General features: G+C 39.2%; 1 protein-coding gene across 1 annotated transcript in view; it reads right to left on the bottom strand.

The window, feature by feature from the left end:
• Positions 1-21,024, bottom strand: part of LOC136864819 (GATOR1 complex protein NPRL2) — a 210,314-nt gene that overhangs the window by 28,867 nt on the left and 160,423 nt on the right. Inside the window, exon 9 of the mRNA XM_067142259.2 lies at positions 16,256-16,434. Coding sequence (XP_066998360.1) covers positions 16,264-16,434 — 171 coding nt within the window. The 3' untranslated portion in view covers positions 16,256-16,263. The remainder of the gene's footprint in view (positions 1-16,255; positions 16,435-21,024) is intronic.

The raw sequence follows: 21,024 nt of genomic DNA, 5'->3' as shown, positions 1-21,024 counted from the left end.
TATGACAGAGAAATTGATGCAACAGACCACATGATTCCGAGGATAGGAATAATATGATGGAGATATTTAAAAGATTTATTTTGTTAATAATTTGTTATACAATCAGGAGAAGACTGTGATGGACGTAAAGCATTATTAGTAAAAATATGATGATTTTAGGGTTGGACTAAGATTGTTTAAAAAAGAAAGAAGCTTAAGGGGACACTATAGTGAAATTTATAACTTCTATATTTTTCAATGAATTCTTACCATTACTTTTTTTCTGAGGTATCAGATTTATGCTGAAGTCAAATGTGTTTGAAGTGATAAAGACGTTATTAGATTCGTGCTGAAGTTAAGCGTGTCCAGTTAACTAAATAAACGGTCAGTATTCTACTAGTTTTCATAATGGCTCCTAAGAAGCTTCCCCAAAACCTGTTCATGGTGCCAGCATACAAGAACTCGTTAAGCAGGCCGTAGCCGAACATTTACAGCCCTCAATATCACAGCTCCAGGAACTAAGAGCGGAGTGCAAGGAAACTGTCAACTATTACAAGACCAGCTTCAGGCAAAGGACAGGGAACTTGTGACAATCAAAAGTGAATTTAAAAACAAGCAAGATGAACTGGAGCAATATCAGCGGCGGCAATGTATCCGTATTTTTGGCATTCCGGAAAAGGAAGGGGAAGATTCTGATGTCACAGCAATTAGCATCGCAAGAGATCTTGGTGTCGACCTTGACCTTCGGGACATTGACAGGAGCCATCGCGTTGGAAGACGACTGGGCGCAAAGCCACGACCTCTAATAGTGAAATTCGTTTCCTACCGGAAGCGGAGTGAAATCTTCCACAAGAAAAGAGGAGTCAAGGGAACAGCGGTCACAATAAGAGAGGATCTCACTTTACAAATATTTTCTTTTGTAAAGTGATAACCGTCAATACGAATGAGATTCATAACTTGCAAGAGAGGATCTGACTGCAACAAGGCTCGCAGTCCTTAAGGAGGCAATTTCGAGGTTTGGAGTACGCCAGGTATGGAGCACTGATGGAGTAATTAACATAAAAATTGGATCAAATAAGTATAAAGTGTGCACTATGGAACAGTTAAATGAACTAAAGTGATATGCAGGAGAAAGGGTCACAATATTTTTGTAACTTTCTATTGTAGTTTAAGTTTAGAGTTGTCCTTGTAGTATATGATAATTTTTTACCTTAACACTCTATTAGAGTGTAATTAGTAATATAGTTTACTTCTATTTGCCGTAGTGATAGATTGGTGTTAGTAGCAGTAGACTGGGTCCAATACCTTATTTTTATCGTATTTATTTCCACGTACATTATTGCTATATTGAAATTATCATACTGATCGCTGTAAATTGTTAGTTACATTTCCATTATTGTCACAATCATCTCCAATATAACTGAGAACATCGTAAGTTACATAAAAATATAAATTGAAAGTGGAAAAACCAGAGTCAATTGCGCTTAGCCCCTCTGATAACGACCTGGAGACAAACGAACAGGCTCTCCTCTTCCTCACAAACATTCCTTACAAACTTTCACTTACACCACCCTCCCCCAATGTCCCGGCAACCAGCTGTGCAGGCAACACACACCTATTGTCGTCTGAGATCTCTTGCCATTCCCAGACGACAAGGGACATTATTAACCACAAGCTTTCTCTGCACAGAAATGCTTTAAAGGTATGCTATATAAACGCTCAAAGCCTCCTTGCTGAGACGCGAATGGACGAAATTAAAGCTCTATTTATGCCTCCCAGTTTCCACGCAATATTAATTTCTGAATCTTAGTTAAAACCACACCACGCAATAGAAAGACTGCAGCTGGCGGGTTATAAATTGCTAAGATCCGACAGATTAAATAAGCCCTCCGGGGATACCGCCGCATATGTTATGACCAGTTTACGCCCTAAAATAATCTGTAGGTCTCCAGGCCCCTATGAGCGAAAACCTGAGTTCATGTTCCTGGAAATCACTGTGAGTGAAGTAAAATGTCTTCTGGGTGTAGTATACAAGCCACGGAATGCAGGTTTTTTTATGTGATCTAGAAACTCAAATAGAAGATTTAGTCACTGATTATTCAAATATAATTATTATGGGCGATTTCAACATAAACCTTCTTGTACCTAACTCTCCTCAAACAACCCAACTTTTAACTTCTTTTAAAGTTTGCAACTTAACATTTCTCCCTCTCAACGCTACACATCACAGAGACACATCACACACCTTAATTGATCTCATTGCCACAAACCAACTCGAATTAGTTCTTCACCACAGCCAAATTTGTGTCCCAGGTATATCGCAACATGATGGTACATTTATGGCCTATTCTATTAAAAGTCCAAAGTTCAAACCGAAAATAATTTCATATCGACATCTACGATGAACTGATAAGAATAAACTTTTACAAATAAACTTTTACAAGACGCAGTTGCAGTGCCATGGCATGACATATTTAAACTTAAAGACATAAATGACAAAGTGGCACATTTCAATCGACATATGACTGAGCTGTACGATAGACATGCCCCTGAAAAGGCGGCTCGAGTTTTGCGGGAGCCAGCTCTTTGGCTCTAAGATGAGAATAGAGCACTTATGGCTGAACGCGATCCTGCTTACAGACGAGTTAGAAAATATTGCATTCCTGACAATCTGCTTAACTATAAGAGTGAGAAAAGCTACGACCCAACAGATTAGAAATGCAAAATTACAACACACTCACAGTTTAATTCAACCAAATGTTTCAACAGCTGTGTTGTGGAAATCTATAAAGAGCTTTGGCATTACCAAAGAACGAGACGATGACGAAATAAATACACCCTTGGAAAAATTGAACGATTGTTTTTCATCTAACTGCACATTAAATGCAGCCCTGAAACAGGAAGATCTTGACAGGAATTATGCAAAGACGTGAACAAATATAGAAAACTTCTACTTCCGTCCAGCAACCAACTCACAAGTCAGGTTTGCTATAAATCGGATAACATCAACGGCAAAAGGAAATGACTGTATAGGAATAGAGATGATAAAAATGATTCTGGATGTGATATTACCTGCAATAGTTAACATAAATAACTCTTCCCTTGTAGACAGCGCATTTCCCGAAACATGGAAAGCAGGCATTATACGTCCTCTAAAAAAAAGTAGCTTTCCCCCTCTGAACCATCTGATTATAGAGCCATCTGCATACTTTCTGCTTTATCCAAAGTGCAAGAGTTCATCGCTCATAGACAAATAACAGACTATATGACGACTTACAGCTTACTTGACCCACTACAATCTGGTTTTCGTCAAGCAGACAGTACTACAACGGGACTACTGAAGGTCACAGAAGACATTTGAGAGGCAATGGACAACAAAGAAGTGACAGTTTTAATACTTCTAGACTTGAGCAAAGCTTTTGACTCTGTTGACATTGACATTTTGCTCTCGAAATTATATTCCCTCCATTTCTCGGACAGCGCCCTCCTTTGGTTGCATTCCTACCTGCATGGCCATCGGCAGTATATTACAGATAGGTTAAACAAGTCAACTTGGCGGTCCGTGCAGTGTGGTGTGCCCCAAGGGTCGGTGTTTGGACCCATTCTTTTTTCTATTTACATTCATGATGTCTCCCAAAACCTAACGCGCTGCAAATACCATATTTACGCTGATGATGCACAAATGTACCTCCATACATCTCCAGATCGAATATTTTCGGCCATACACAAAATCAATTAGGATCTAACAACGTTTTCTTCTTGGTCTTTGAGATGTAGTCTTACGTTAAACCCAGCAAAAACATAAGAAGCCATCATCATTGCATACCTGCCAACTTTACAAAACCAAAAATCAGGAGATTTTGATATGAAAATCAGGAAAAATCAGGAGATACAATTGGTCAAAACTGCTCATTCTACATATCTTGCGCAATACAGTACTACGATATATTTATAACACTTATTGTCTCAAAGCCCGACTGTTGCTATACGAGGCTACAAGGCTAAAAATTACACATCTCTATTCCCTCACAGAAAGTATGTGAGTGAGATGATCGGTCTCTGACAAGCCTACCGAAATAGTATGAACTCATGCACTTACATGCCATCACTTAGCAAATGCATAGATTAATATATTGCATCAAGTGCCCGTGCGATTATGCGAAACGCAATGCTGTTTGTATCAAATAACTAGCTGATGTACCCTGAGCTTCGCCACGGAATTCTCAGAAAGACTGCCCTTATAGTTTCCCCAACTGAAGTCAACATAGATCATTACAATGCCACCAGTATGAATGTCGTGATTAAGAGAAATGCTGTCATATGATATCTTCAATCAAATGAAAACAGGACATTTTCTCACTTTTAGCGAAAAGTACTACGGTGTCGATCTAACAGTTCAAAGTTTCAGAGCTTGAATGACCAGGCTGCAGACAATCGCAAACACTCCTGTGTAATTATTCCATTCAAGTGTGCACACTGCTCATTCTAATCACTGCTTCAGAGTAGGGATCGAATAGCTGGAATACTATGATTATCCAGTGTGTTACATACCAGCAGTATCAGAAAATTTATGAACCAAAGGAATGGCATACTAAAGAAGAGAGAGATCTAACTCTCCACTCTCCAGCTTCTTCCCGCCAATATTCAGGCAGGCTGTTAAAACTCAATACACAGCAGTAATCCCATCTATCGGAGATAAATGGCAGGAGAATAAACAAAGCACATCACAACAAACAATGGTCAATGTAATGTTCTTGTTGATCAATTTTATGAGCTTTCTATATTGGAGGCCTTCACATTTAGTTTTCTTCCGAATCTGTGATATTAGAAGATCTAATGTAAAGCGAGTCGTCCTTTCTTTCATGACTCCCTCTTGTGTTATTATTCAAGCGATCGTTCCTTCGTGACTTGTTTCTCATTAATGTGTAACATATTTTTCATTGTAATCCATGTATGAATAGATAATGTTTCAGACATTTGACCTTAAGGTTACCTACAGGCTGATGCCCTTAACAAGGGGCGAAACATGTCCCTGAGAAGTGTATACAGTATTATGGAGATTTCATCCACGAAGCACGTGGCTTGTACGGAATAGGTGGTGATAATAGAATACATTATTTTTGTGATAATTTGCTTAAGTCAGTTTCAATATGGATCAATCATGAAGACTGTCTCTTGCAAAACTGAATAAGACATAAATAATCGGAAATTGTATTCTCTATAACTTTTGTTATGTAGTACTTTTCAATATGACCAGTAAATTTTGGCACCTTCCCCTAAACTACCATTTCGAACAGAATGAATAAAATTATTTGTAGTGTAGACTGTAGTTCCATATTCCCCGACTTTACATAAAATTCTGTTCACACATTTTCTCGTACCTCGGTGCTGATATGGATTAGCAAAAAATATCCAAATACATGAATATCTCTCTATAGCCAGTACAGTAAAAATGTATAAGACATAATTGATAGGAAATTTAATAATATATAACTTTAATTATGCAGTATTTATTGATATGGCCAATAACAACATACATATTTGAGAAATATATTTTAGGCCTTCCCCTAAACTACCATTTCACTCAGCGTGAATAAAATTATGTATGGCCTAGATTGTAGCGACTTATTCCCCAACGTTATATACCGAGTTTCATTAAATTCTCTTCAGCTGTTTTCTCGTGATGAGCGTGCGTACGTACATACAAACATACAGACAGAAATTACGGAAAATTAAAACGTGCATTTCCCCTTGTTACTATGGTCACGACCGGTACGGAAATATCTTTATTTTTAAATTCTGAGCAATGTACAGACAAAACTCTTATTTTATTTATATTGAGATAAATTAAAATTACGTTACCGGGCGAGTTAGCCGTGCGCGTAGAGGCGCGCGGCTGTGAGCTTGCATCCGGGAGATAGTAAGTTCGAATCCCACTATCGGCAGCCCTGAAAATGGTTTTCCGTGGTTTCCCATTTTCACACCAGGCAAATGCTGGGGCTGTACCTTAATTAAGGCCACAGCCGCTTCCTTCCAACTCCTAGGCCTTTCCAATCCCATCGTCGCCATAAGACCTATCTGTGTCGGTGCGACGTAAAGCCCATAGCAAAAAAAAGTCAAAATTGTCTCCAAATGGCTCCTAAAATCTCTAGAAAAGTCAGTAGTCGTTATCATTGAAATTCTGTCACTAAGTTACTAAGTAAGACCAAATACAGTACTGTATTTGGTAAGACTCAATAACTAGCGACTAGTCTCTGGAATTGACCAAAGAGAATGGAATCGACTAGACTGATGCGAACGAACACGAACAGAGTACGCGAGAACGAGAGATTGACAATCGATATACAGGTTTCAATAAAGATTGCACATTCGCGCACATTTCTCGTATTAATAAACGTCGATATTTCATTAGAAAGCGGCCAATGAGCGAAGGACTTCCGGTCACAGGTGTGAAAAACTGAAATGGCGGGATGTGAAAACAAATGTTTTATGTTCACCAAAAAAAGCTAAAATCGGGAGAAATAATAGAATAATCGGGAGGCGGGAAAAACTCTCGAAAATCGGGAGTCTCCCGCCTAAATCGGAAAAGTTGGCAGGTATGTCATTGGATACCCTAAACTACTCGCGAAGGTCAATCGACCAGAGATTCCCTCTATAAGGTTATGTAATACTAACATACCATTCACATCATCAGTAAAAGTCCTAGGTTTTACTTTCGATGATGACATGTCATGGAAAACGCATATTACGAACATCACTCAGAAAACATTCTCTGCATTGCACATGCTGGGTGGGTATAAATACTTATTTCCTGATAAACTAAAAAAAAATGTTGGTAGAAGCTCTAGTTTTCCCTCATTTCGACTATTGTGACGTGATTTATACAGACGCTGGATGCAAGTTATTGAGCAGATTACAATGTGGTCAAAATGCATGTGTGAGATACGTCTGTAATCTACGGTACTATGATCATGTAACTCCTTCACATAACCACCTATCTTGGCCCCAACTAGAAATCCGTCACACTGTTCATACCCCATCTCCATAAAATCCTTCATTCTTCACAGCTATTTTACCTTACTTCACATTTCAAATACCTATCTTCTGTCACAGTCTTAACACCAGATCTACTAATAATTCCATCCTTGCTTTACCTACCCATAGGTCTGCCATCTACAATAAATCATTCATGGCGACTGCCTGCCGGGAGTTGAACCTCCTTCCCGAAAGTATCAGAGCGTTAAGCGCTATTCGTACTTTCAAGGAAGCTCTGTGGAGACATTTTATGCACCAGTAAGGTTCATGTGTAAACTTGTTGCTGCTACTTACAACCATTCTATTGTCAAAGATGTTCTGGTAGAAGATTAGTCTAAAATTCTTACCCGATCTTTTTTTCAAATGTTATTAAATTTTATGCACTACCTCTTTTTACACATAGGATATTAGTTTTAAGAATTTATCCTTTTATTATACCTAATTTATTTCATCTTCATTTAACCTTATCACTCATCATTCTCATATTACTATTAATTTAATTAGTATTAAATCTATTATTGTATAGTTATACAAGGTAATATATGTATATTTCAGTGCCTGGTTAGATGGAAGAGAATAAAAACCAACCAACCAACCAACCAACCAACCAACCAACCAACCAACCAACCAACCAACCAACCAACCAACCAACCAACCAACCAACCAACCAACCAACCAACCAACCAACCAACCAACCAACCAACCAACCAACCAACCAACCAACCAACCAACCAACCAACCAACCAACCAACCAACCAACCAACCAACCAACCAACCAACCAACCAACCAACCAACCAACCAACCAACCAACCAACCAACCAACCAACCAACCAACCAACCAACCAACCAACCAACCAACCAACCAACCAACCAACCAACCAACCAACCAACCAACCAACCAACCAACCAACCAACCAACCAACCAACCAACCAACCAACCAACCAACCAACCAACCAACCAACCAACCAACCAACCAACCAACCAACCAACCAACCAACCAACCAACCAACCAACCAACCAACCAACCAACCAACCAACCAACCAACCAACCAACCAACCAACCAACCAACCAACCAACCAACCAACCAACCAACCAACCAACCAACCAACCAACCAACCAACCAACCAACCAACCAACCAACCAACCAACCAACCAACCAACCAACCAACCAACCAACCAACCAACCAACCAACCAACCAACCAACCAACCAACCAACCAACCAACCAACCAACCAACCAACCAACCAACCAACCAACCAACCAACCAACCAACCAACCAACCAACCAACCAACCAACCAACCAACCAACCAACCAACCAACCAACCAACCAACCAACCAACCAACCAACCAACCAACCAACCAACCAACCAACCAACCAACCAACCAACCAACCAACCAACCAACCAACCAACCAACCAACCAACCAACCAACCAACCAACCAACCAACCAACCAACCAACCAACCAACCAACCAACCAACCAACCAACCAACCAACCAACCAACCAACCAACCAACCAACCAACCAACCAACCAACCAACCAACCAACCAACCAACCAACCAACCAACCAACCAACCAAAATTGCATAAGGGATTATTTTTCTGAAAGAAATCATGAAGATTTTGCTAAGCCATAAAATGCAAAATAAAAGTCTTTGCAACTTCACTTTAGAGCTGTCCTGCACAATAAGTATGCCCTTCAGACTTCTGTCTTCTATTCTCCAGTGACATTTTCATTACCTTATTCTTTTTCCTTAGCTCTTTGCTTTCACCTGAGCTCCTTTTCCTGCTTTGCTGTATGCACCTTTGGTCTCGCTGGTGACTGATGTACACAGCAGAAGTTGGTACTGGCTTCCCTCTGATGGACTGAAGGACTTCAAGTGTTCTAACACACCCCATATTGAATTCAGTCACAGCACTCACAATACCAAGCTGAAGTTTATTCGTAACAACAAATACAGTAGAAGTCCGTTATAGCGAGAATTCATAACAGCGAAAAATTTACTTGTTATAACGGATTGTCTTTATATCCGATTTTTTCATAAAAGTAGGAAAACCCCCCATATGCATTAAGATCGGTATGAAACGGCAATCAGTTTGTTCAAAACTTGTGTTTCCGCAGATGATATCCACACTACGGCTTACTTGTATGTAATTTTTCGAAATCCGGTACTACGTGAAAGTGTATGTTTAATTTCATTCTGAAAAAAATATAGTACCGTATTTCTCTGAATCGAAGATGAACACCACTTCCTCCTTCAAAAAATCTTAATCAGGCTCAAAAAGTACTTTGAAAAATCATATGAATGCCTTTGTTGTACAGTAGGCCTACGCTTTTTTGAGTATTTTTAGACGCCGAACATTAACTTTCGTCATGCCCTTTTTTTTTCTGGCGGCTGCACAATTATTCTTTATTTCTGCGGGTTTAAGGACCATTAACTTTAAATTGGCATCATAACACCGAAGAGAACCCATTGAAAATTTTCCGGCAATACCTATTCCATGCGTCTCTACAATACGACGATCCATCAGGAAATTATTCTTGCTGTCTATAAAACTGTTACTTTTACTCAGCGTCAGATATAACTGGCTACCGCTACACGCACGTCTCGCTTGCCGGGTTCGGCCAAATTCAGCGACTAGCGATGTACAGGCCTAACTGCAGACGTTGAAAGTCAACGAACGAGTTTATTGCGCCACGGTATGGCCATTCCGCCCTTGCGTTTTTCGTGCACATACCTCACAATTTCATCTTCGACTTCTTTAAAGCGTCCTTGTTGCGGACCACTGAATGCATTTTTTTTGTACAGTAGGCCTACGCATTTTTTTTAGCTCTTTGTCTTCATGCTAACGCTAAATATTGGCTTTAGTTAGCCCTATGCCGTATTTTTTTTGCGGCTCCACAATTGTTCTACATTTACGAGTGTTTAATAACCATTAACTTAAAATTGGCATCATAATATCCACTAGAACCCGTTCAAAATTTGCCGGTAATACCTTTTCCACGTATCTTTATCCATCACGAAAATATTCCTGCTGTCTATAAAACTTAATTTTACTAAGCGTCAAGTACAATAGACGTGTTATAACTCTGACACTGAGTAGCCATGGCCTTTCTAAGAATTCGAAGGGTCGCGTGTTTTGATGCCATTCTGCAGATTTGAGAAACACACAGGCATTGTACAACCGGTTGTCGCGGCTAGCGATGTAGGCTATAGTAAAGAGGCGGTCGTTTATTGTCAACGAATTTTGTGCGCGTGTGAAAAGCAGCGTGGTTACCGCAGTAGTTGCCAGTGGTATCCAGTAACTTACTGTTAGGCCGTGAATGCAAGACAACCCCTTGAGTTTTCGCATGAGATTCTGAGAAAGAAATGTTTTGGATTCGGAGAAATGCGGTATCACTCCACAGGTTTCTGTGGCAAACACTTCAGTTTTCTTCTTCAAACAGTGTCACCTAATGTAACCGTATGTATCATGAAAACATATTTGAAACGCAGGCAGAGAAATAACCAACTCGCAAAAAAATTTACATGTAAATAGCCTTTCTGAAATTTAACTAGATGCGAGAAGATATGAAATATCCTCTGAAATGGCCTGGCCATGGCCTTTCTAAGAATTCGAAGGGTCGCGTGTTTTGATGCCATTCTGCAGATTTGAGAAACACACAGGCATTGTACAACCGGTTGTCGCGGCTAGCGATGTAGGCTATAGTAAAGAGGCGGTCGTTTATTGTCAACGAGTTTTGTGCGCGTGTGAAAAGCAGCGTGGTTACCGCGGTAGTTGCCAGTGGTATCCAGTAACTTACTGTTAGGCCGTGAATGCAAGACAACCCCTTGAGTTTTCGCATGAGATTCTGAGAAAGAAATGTTTTGGATTCGGAGAAATGCGGTATCACTCCACAGGTTTCTGTGGCAAACACTTCAGTTTTCTTCTTCAAACAGTGTCACCTAATGTAACCGTATGTATCATGAAAACATATTTGAAACGCAGGCAGAGAAATAACCAACTCGCAAAAAAATTTACATGTAAATAGCCTTTCTGAAATTGAACTAGATGCGAGAAGATATGAAACATCCTCTGAAATCAGTGATGTACCTACTCTGCCATATTTTGAGGTGTATCACATTCTTACTTAATTTCCGTATATAACATTCAAATCAAAATATCGTTTACTTCAGTCATTATTTTTAACGAGTTAACAAATGCTGTCGGCCACGTTATTTAAGCATTTATTACGAAAACGTGTTATCCTCTTCTATTTAGAATTTTCTTTAAATAACAGCAGATGATGGGTATTACTAATAAATTCAAGCATCACTTTTGAACGTCGACGAGAGAGGTCGCATGCACAAAGTGAGAAAACTATACCGTACCGAAGATGATCGATTGCATTTTGTTGCAAATGTTTCAGTTTCCTTATTCAAACGGCGTCACCTATCCAAACAACCATACTATACGTATGATGAAAACACACTTCAAGCGCCAGTAAAGAAATTATAACCTTCTCGCTATAAATTTTCATAGTAGCCTTTCCGTAATTTAACCAGACGCGAGAAAATATAAACTAACCTCTGAAATCAATTAAGCACTCTGCCATATATCTAGGTGTATCCCATTCTTACTTAACTGCACTATTTAGCCTCAAAATGAAGCGGTTGTTTAGTGAGCCTTAATTTTTAACGAGTTAACAACCGCTATCGGACACGTTATTTATGAATTTATTACGAACATATTTTCTCTTTCATTTCGAATTTTCTTTACAGAACAGCTGTCGACGGGTATTACTAATTGACTCCGATATCGCCTTCGAATGTCGACGAGAGAACTCGCTAGTGCACATAGCGAGGAAACGATGCCGAAGGTAATCGATCGCATGCAATATCATCGCTGGGGTGCATAAATATCGGTAACGGGAAAAATCGTGCGCACTTAATCGCTCGTAATAACAGATGCGTCAGTGATAGGGCTCTCGCTGTAACCGAAGGACGATACACAGTTTAATATAGGAATTTTGAAGGGACAGAAAACAATCGTCGCTATAGCAGTTTTCTCGTTATATGCCGTACTCGTTATAGCGGATTTCTACTGTACTTGTTTTGGACATTTGGACATTTATTCCAAAGAACACTGTGAAGGCTCTCATTTGGATTTTGTGTCTTTCCTTTTGTGCACCTTTGCAGCAGTGCATCTGATGCAAGTCTCTGATATGTTGGCATTATTTTCAAAAATACATCATACCACATCTGCTACTAAATTCTTAGATTACATTTGAAATCCAAATGAGAGAGACGTAAGAAAGGGAAAGCAGCAAGTGGAGGGGCGTGTCCAGTAGAGCATTGGACAGTTAAATGCTAGCGCAGCACCATTTAAAAGAGGTGCTGTGGGCTTTAAAATGGCAGCATTTAAAAAATAAAAGCATTTTTCAAAAGAACACACATCAGGGTGTTTTCTAGATTTCTAAGCCCAATTTTGATATTTTCCTCGAAATTCATGAAATTTCACTATAGTGTCACCTAAGAAGCTTAAGGAAACTTATCCACATTAGGTTGCAGATAATTAATTCTCCAATTATAATAATAATAATAATAATAATAATAATAATAATAATAATAATAATAATAATAATAATAATAATAATAATAATAATAATAATAATAATAATAATAATAATAATAATAATAATAATAATAATGTTATTTGCTTTACGTCCCACTAACTACTTTTACGGTCTTCGGAGACGCTGAGGTGCCGGAATTTAGTCCCACAGAAGTTCTTTTACGTGCCAGTAAATGTACCGACACGAGGCTGTCGTATTTGAGCACCTTCAAATACCACCGGACTGAGCCAGGATCGAACCTGCCAAGTTGGGGTTAGAAGGCCAGCGCCTTAACCGTCTGAGCCACTCAGCCCGGCAATTCTCCAATTAATGATATTTTATTTTTGATCTTTCAGTATTGATATCTATCATAAGGAACTCCAGTGGGAAAGAGAATGACGTTACTTTGAATTAATTTATTTCACAGATTGTTAAAAAGTGAGAATTTACAAAGTCAGAAAAACTGAAGATTGCCAGAATTATGTAATTAAGCAAGGTTATTTGTATTTTTCAATGAATGTCATAATTTGTGTTGTATTCTTTGTGTCATTTGTCACATGACTATCCTCATACACCCAAATGCCAGTTATGAATTGGATAAATGTCCTAAAAATAAGTTGCTCTGTACACATAAATGTTCCACACCTGGATACTTCATGTCTACCAACTGAGTCCCCAGAAATGGAGGCAATACAAAACTAGTTTCACACAGTTTAATTACTTCAAATTTGAACAATACACAATCTGACTAAAAGTATTCAGACACCACTCTGTAACAGCATTTCTAAATTTTTAAAAATAAAGAAAATAATAAATGGCGAACACACGACTTTTAGGCCTACATATACTGGAAATATATTCAGTTTTAATTACTCTTATATCACGTCATTTGTTTCATGTCATTAACTCCTCTGATGAGGTTCACGTCAGGAAGGTCACCCGGTCATAAAACTCGCTACAAAAATTGATCTCATTTCATACTCGACCCCATAGAGAAAAGAGATAAGGGTTGGACATACAGTTGTATTTATCTTATTATGCAATATTAATACAAAAGAACTTAATGGCCAGTCATTTGCCTCTGCCACTTGAGCAGTCTGCCTAACAAACAATAAACCTAATAACTGCTTTCATTTGAATTATCATTGTCTTGTAACACCAATTACCCTGCCAATGGCATTATCATCTTCACTGCCATCAAAAGCATTTGAGATCCCGTCATTTTGAAATGCTAAAAACTGGTATTTTCCCCCGATTATAGAATCCAAACAGTGAGAATCTATGGTTTCTGGAGATGATCTCTGAATTTTCCCAGTTGGTGCATATGTAGCAGAAGCCACCCCTTCCAAATGTCCGACTCGTTGGCTGAATGGTCAGCGTACTGGCCTTCGGTTCAGAGGGTCCTGGGTTCGATTCTCGGCCGGGTCGGGGATTTTAACCTTAATTGGTTAATTCCAATGGCCCGGGGGCTGGGTGTTTGTGCTGTCCCCAACATCCCTGTAACTCACACACCACACATAACACTATCCTCCACCACAATAACACGCAGTTACCTACACATGGCAGATGCCGCCCACCCTCATCGGAGGGTCTGCCTTACAAGGGCTGTACTCGGCTAGAAATAGCCACACGAAATTATATATATACCCCTTCCAAATAAAGCTGTGCTGTAGAAAGCATGCTAACACAACCCACCAGCTGATCGCTAGCATATGTTACGAGTTGTACTTCCGAATGTAATACGTAGTGACTGAAAGCATTCTTTGGATAACCGCAACTGTTGAAAGCCAAACCTTTATTAAGTATATTTCATGCTTTTTCTCTACATTTATCATATCAGGCTTTACCTAAACAGCTGTAACTTACATAAGAAAGACAGCATTGTTTAGTTTAGGCATGCTATCAAGTGCCCAAATATGATACAAGGTCCATGATGAAAAAGAAAAAAAAAAAAAAAAAAAAAATTAAATAATTAAATAACAGGAAAGCTTAGTTTGGAGGTAATATGTTTTAATATCATAATGATTCATTTTGTAAGTTTGTTGTTTCCATGTTTTTATTAATGCATTGTATGATATGGTGCAGCTCTATTTAGGTACACTCCCAAAATGGAAGTGAGCTGCATTATACCGCATATCAATTTTCGTGCCATTCTCTGGTAGTACTGGGAATCAAACTCGGCCCCCTGAGAATGGCAGCTAATTGTGCTAACCGGTACGCTGGCGGACAATCTTAACTACAAAACACAGACATATCACATTACTGATGCACGCTTCAATGCACGGCTAGGACATACGAAACTGTTCACCTATTTGTGCGACATCATCGGAGCTGCAGTACGCTACAGAGGCGGACATTCCTTAACTATAATACACAGATGTTCCGCACAACTTTGATGCATTTTCTTTGCGTGGATCAGATGGTTGAAACTATTCGCAAATTTCTGATGTCATCGGAGCTGTAGTATGGCCTGTACCCACTCTGAAGCAGAATCGTTATTGTTCTTCGACGAATTACCCTGGGGGGATCTTATATGCAAACTTTATTCTTTTCTTCATTTCCAGGTATTGAATAGGTGGACCTTTCTCTACCCTTTGATAGTGATCGTCAATATGGACCATAATGAAATTCATAACTTACGTCGCCATAAGACCTATCTGTGTCGGTGCGACGTAAAGCCCGTAGCATAACTTACGAGGGATCATTTTCTTTGTCTCGAAAAGCCATGGAAGTCTAATACGTGAGGGTGTCTAATACACGAGGAAATGCGGTAGATCCTAGATGTCACTAGGACAGCCACTGCTGCTATCAAATACTCAATGTTCTTCAGTGCTATGAGATACCTGCAGAACGGGTGGTGCAAGTGAGCCTAGTGACTTTCAATGTGGAATGGTTATTGGTAAGTCAATCAGTCAAGGTCATTTGCAACCTTCTCAAATTATCAAAGTCAAATGTTGGGGACACGACTGTGAAGTGGAAACAGAAACACAATCACAACTGGGTAGGCCATGTGTAATGACAGACAGGATATGTCTACTAATGAAGAAGGTAGTACACAAAAATTGCATTAAACTGTGTGATACCATCGCCCATGAATTCTGCAGCTAGCACCACGACTGTGTGCCCGAAGAACACCTATTTTGTTCTTATTCACACATTTCCTCAGTGAATGCTAAGCACTGTGTTTAATGGTGTAAAGAGTGCCACCATTGATCTGTGGACAACTGGAGACATATGATTAGGAGTCATGAATCATGCTATACCACCTGGTAGTTGGACAGGAGTGTTTGAGTGTGGCGAATGCCAGGTGAACAATACATGCCAGTTTGTACAATGCCCACAGTGGGAAGACAATGCGTATAATAGAAGGGACTTGCTCCTTTCGTAATACTACAGAGTACATTGAAGGTGGAAGGCCTCTGACATATGCTTACTTGCCTGTTGTATATAATGGATGGTATATCCGCAGAACACTTACAGGACAATTTTGAAGATGTTGAAGTGCCAGTATTTTGGTCTGCCTACCATCATTTTCAGATTTAAGCACCTACCAACTGTGCCACTCAGTTTTAAAGTTAAATAAATACAAATCAGCTGCCTCTGAGCAAGACGATGAAGAAATAAATATATAAGAGGACTCACCAGAGAGATTACTTCCAGATAACAGTGACAGTTGGGTCACATTCAACTAGCTCGTCGAGTTCTTGAGCACTGAGTCCAAAGGAACAGCAAATTTCATCATACGAAGATGCACCATTGAAACATCGTAATATTGGTGAAGGAGGATCTGAATTGCCGTTGGATTCTATGAAGACAGGATACTAAACAGATGAGAAACCAATGTAAATTTTTCAATTTCAATAACAGCTGATGTGCATTTAGGGCTGTCAGCCGGGTAGCAGATTCCCTAATCAACAGTTTTCCTAGTTTGTTAACAAAATGACAATGAAATTGAGCATAAGGGTTCTCTTTCAAAGTTACACTTAAAATAAAACAAAGTTAAAATAGCAATACAATGAGCTTGCTGAAGACAAGGCAAGAGGAAATTTATCAAACGGTTTACGGATGTACTGTTTTTCAAGAATTCAGACAATATACTGTATTCACTTGTTTAATTTTTGCCACTGCATAAAAAAGCACCTTTAAATTTTACCATAAAATTTGGAAAAAATACTGAATGACACACCATAGTGGACAACTTAAGTGATGAATTCAGGTTGATTTATACTTTTACGGTCTCTTGTGAAACAGGAGTTACAGAAGTATTGTTAAGGTTTATTTCATTATCAACGGAAATGTCGTATTTCAGCAAGGTGAGTATTTCCCCAATCTAAAACTGATTGCACACAGCTTTCCTAGAATTCATCAACTACGTGGCCAGGGAAATACGACCAGAGAAACACAGCATTTCATGCTTAATGGTTGAAGAAGCTTACTGCCCCAGCCGGTTTTGTTTGTGGAAAGCGAAAGTTATCTGCATAAGCAGTGATATTTGACAGTATCCGAGTAGTACAGCTAGTAAGAATATGCTAAGAACCATGCGAAAAAGGTGGAGATAATAAAAGTGTACCTATATGAATGACATGGTATGAGAAAATGCAATGTATGATAGTGCTAACCATAACAGCAGACAAGAAAATTTACCACCATACATCATTTTTAGAAGAAAAACAATGCTGATAAGAAACCAATAAGGTTCGAGATTGTACGCATGCTCTTGGATGAGTAGAATGTAAACAAGTCTTTCAAAGACCATGTTAAGAGCTACACACAATGGATGGCAGTTGTGGTATGTAAACAAGTCAAGAAATTCTACAGAAAAACTGAAGTTGATGAATTTTTGACTTTCCTTAAATCACAATTCAGTTGTTGGATAAGTGAAGGGAGTAATGTGGATATACCGTATTTCACGGCATAATCGTCGCCACCGCGTAATCGTCGCATCCTTTATTTTCAATACAAAAATCGGACTTTAAACCTTTAATTACATAATCGTCGCACGTCCAAATTTTGTTCACTAATCTGGTTAAAAGGTAAATGGAACTGCAACGTAAGTTGCACATGAATGCGCAATTTAAATACGAGTATGGTTTATGGGCAATTTGGCAACACAGACACGTTTGCGACATGTTGCACAACGTATAAATAAATAATACCGGTATATGTACGACGCATGGCTTACCGGTAGACTATCGGCATTTTTACAACGTGGTCGCGAGACAGTGTACTATTTATTCACCACCTACATATTATGCTTACCGGTAGGCTATCGGCAGTTTGACAACGTGGTCGCGAGACAGTGTACTATTTATTCACAACCTACATATTATGAGTTCCCATTTGAAATACGTAAGGCTGTAAGTTATCGCTTATCGGCAACGTCGCCAGGAAATACCGGCTAGGTAGGTTGAATGGACCTCGAACCAGCCCTAAGATACAGGTAAAATTCCCTGACCCGGCCGTGAATTGAACCCGAGGCCTCCGTGTAAGAGGCAAGCCCGCTACCCCTACACCATGGGGCCGGCTCCTGTGTTATTGCGCACGAAGTGAAATCCAAGACGATAACGCAGATTTCCACGGAATTATTCAGCCAAATTATTTACGATGTCTCAGTTGTCATCACTAGACTCTTATCTTACTACTACGTCATAAGTGTCCGGGCATGGGATGAAAACTTTTATCCAAGCAGTCAAGATAATTATTATCCAACGATATTAAAGTTTTATTTTATAAACTCGTCAGTAATGTAATGTAAAATCATCAATAACTAGGAAGAAATATTAACCTAATTACCGTATGTTTAAAAGAAATTGAAAAAAATGAATGTTTGTTACTGACGTCTCGGAATACAGTCAACTATACAGTAGATCTACACCGCGCTAGCTAGAGCTCCGGTTTGCCAACTTTGCGCAAGCGCAGTAGTGTGTCGCAACCAACGAGCTAAACTGATAAATTGTTGCATGCTTCCTTGCTGCCTAACAGTATTGGCTGCTCTGGAATGGACAGATCACAGATGCATTTATTTGTTTGTGACTGACGTGATTACTGTAGACATGTGTGCGTGAGAATTTAAGTTTTTAATTTGTGTTTTGGGTGTTTGCAGAAATAATTTGTTTTAATAGTGAACAATTACGGAAAGTCATTTATATCGCAAAACATTAACGTGTGAAGCATTTATAAGCGATTATGGGTAAATATAGAAAGTATTCTGCGGGCTTCAGGCTAAGCGTAATTGCCTTCGCTGAACAGCACGGGAACAGAGCTGCAGAAAGAAAATTTTCTGTGAGTGAAAAGTTGGTGCGTGACTGGCGGAAAGTAAAAAACAAGCTAAAAAGCACAAACCCTTCTAGACGCGCGTTTAGAGGTCCTAAAACAGGGAAGTTTCCTATAATTGACGAAGAAGTGTTTAGGTACGTCAGTGAAATACGTAACAATGGCTGCAGTGTATCATATGAAATGTTACAAATTAAGGGACAGGAGGTAGCGCGCAAACACAACATACCGGTAACTCAGTTTAAGGCGAAACTTGGGTGGATTAAGGGGTTCATGCGACGACACAATCTGTCAGTGCGAAGGAGAACAACACTAAGCCAAAAGTTGCCTGCTGATTACACGGACAAGATTGTAAATTTTCACCGATTTGTCATACGTTTGCGTAAGGAAACTTCGTACTTGCTTTCTCAAATCGGTAATGCCGATCAGACTCCAATCTTTTTTGATATGCCTCGCAACAGCACTATTGCGCTAAAAGGATCACGGAGTGTATTAATGAAAACCAGCGGTAGTGAGAAGTTGCGATGCACGGCAATGCTAGCCATTACAGCTGACGGGAGAAAGTTGCCACCTTACATCATTTTCAAGAGGAAAACGATGCCTCAGAATATACAGTTTCCCCGTGGAATTCATGTACGAGTGCAACCAAAGGGTTGGATGGACGTAGAACTCATGCTGGACTGGGTTAAAACTGTGTGGAATAGAAGACCTGGTGCACTACTAAAACAACCAGCTCTGCTTGTTTTAGATAGTTTCCGAGGTCACCTCGTGAACGAAGTGAAGCAAATTCTCACTACAAATAAGACACGACAGATAGTCATTCCTGGTGGCCTAACATCTGCTTTGCAGCCACTAGACGTATGTGTTAATAAACCCTTTAAAGACCACTTACGTCGATTTTACAACGAGTGGATGATGAGCGGCGATCAGCAATTGACGCCCGCCGGAAATATCAGGCGTCCACCCTTGGACTTGTTATGCTCGTGGGTGAAGAAGAGTTGGGATCTTATACCACCTGAACTAGTCTCCAAGAGCTTCAAAAGGACTGGGATTTCGAATGCACTAGACGGTTCCGAAGATGACGCAGTGTGGCAGGGAGACGAATCTGATACTGGTATTAACAGAGGCGAGGACGGTGCATCAGATAGCGAAACCTGCGATAGCGACACCGAAGATTTGGAATAAATTGCGTACCGGTAAGTCCGCATTTCACAACAAAGCGATAATTTTTTGCAAGTGTAATATTTTAACTTTAATACTCAAATTAATGACAAATTAACTTAATACGTTCATTTTTATTTTCAGGTTGGAAAAACGTTCGCCGAATTGTTGCGAAAGATTATGAATTTTGTTTTAGACTATTTTAATTATTTTGATGTATAAACGCGAGTATTACGTGCATCTTAAATTTGTATCAAATACAATTTAGTTATAAATACATTTTTTGAGTAATACAAATACTGGTATTAAATATTCATCGTATAATGGTCGCACCCTACAATTTTTTTCGAAAATTTTAGTATAAAAAGTGCGACGATTATGCCGTGAAATACGGTACTTTGGGCTAAATTTAAAGGAATCATTTGGGAAGGAGAGAAGAGATTTGTACCTGTTAAGAAGTGTAAAATGACCTCAGACCCTGTTTATTATACAAGGGAAATAAGAAAATTAAAAAGAAAATGTAGAATAGTAAACAGGAAAATCAAAGAGGGTAGGGAGAGTAGAGAAACTAGAAAACAGCTAATGAGGGAATGAATAGAGTGAAAAAGGAAGCAAAACAGAATTATATGAATGGCATACTTCAAGAGGGTAATGACCACAAAGGGAAATGGAAAAAGCTGTATTCATATATCAGGAATCAAGAAAGAAAAGGAATCCAAATTCCTACAATGGTGGGAGAAGGGGGTGAACACTATTTAACAGATACTGAGAAAGCAAACCTATTTAGTAGGGAATTCAGAGATTCAGTAGATGATTGTCAGGAGTTGGAAACCGAAATAGAAGATAGAGAGGGACACAGAGGGAAACAAGAAGCTTCTCATTCACAAATGAAGATATTTTCAGAGAAATCCAACTGCTTCAGCAAGGAAAAGCAGCAGGAAGTGATCAAATTACTGGGGAGTTGTTAAAGACAATGG

This window comes from Anabrus simplex, chromosome 2 (assembly GCF_040414725.1).
Source record: "Anabrus simplex isolate iqAnaSimp1 chromosome 2, ASM4041472v1, whole genome shotgun sequence".
Classification (NCBI taxonomy): Eukaryota; Metazoa; Arthropoda; class Insecta; order Orthoptera; family Tettigoniidae; genus Anabrus; species Anabrus simplex.
The sequence above is the reverse complement of the archived record's forward strand: the minus strand, read 5'-3'. Positions and strand labels throughout refer to the sequence as shown.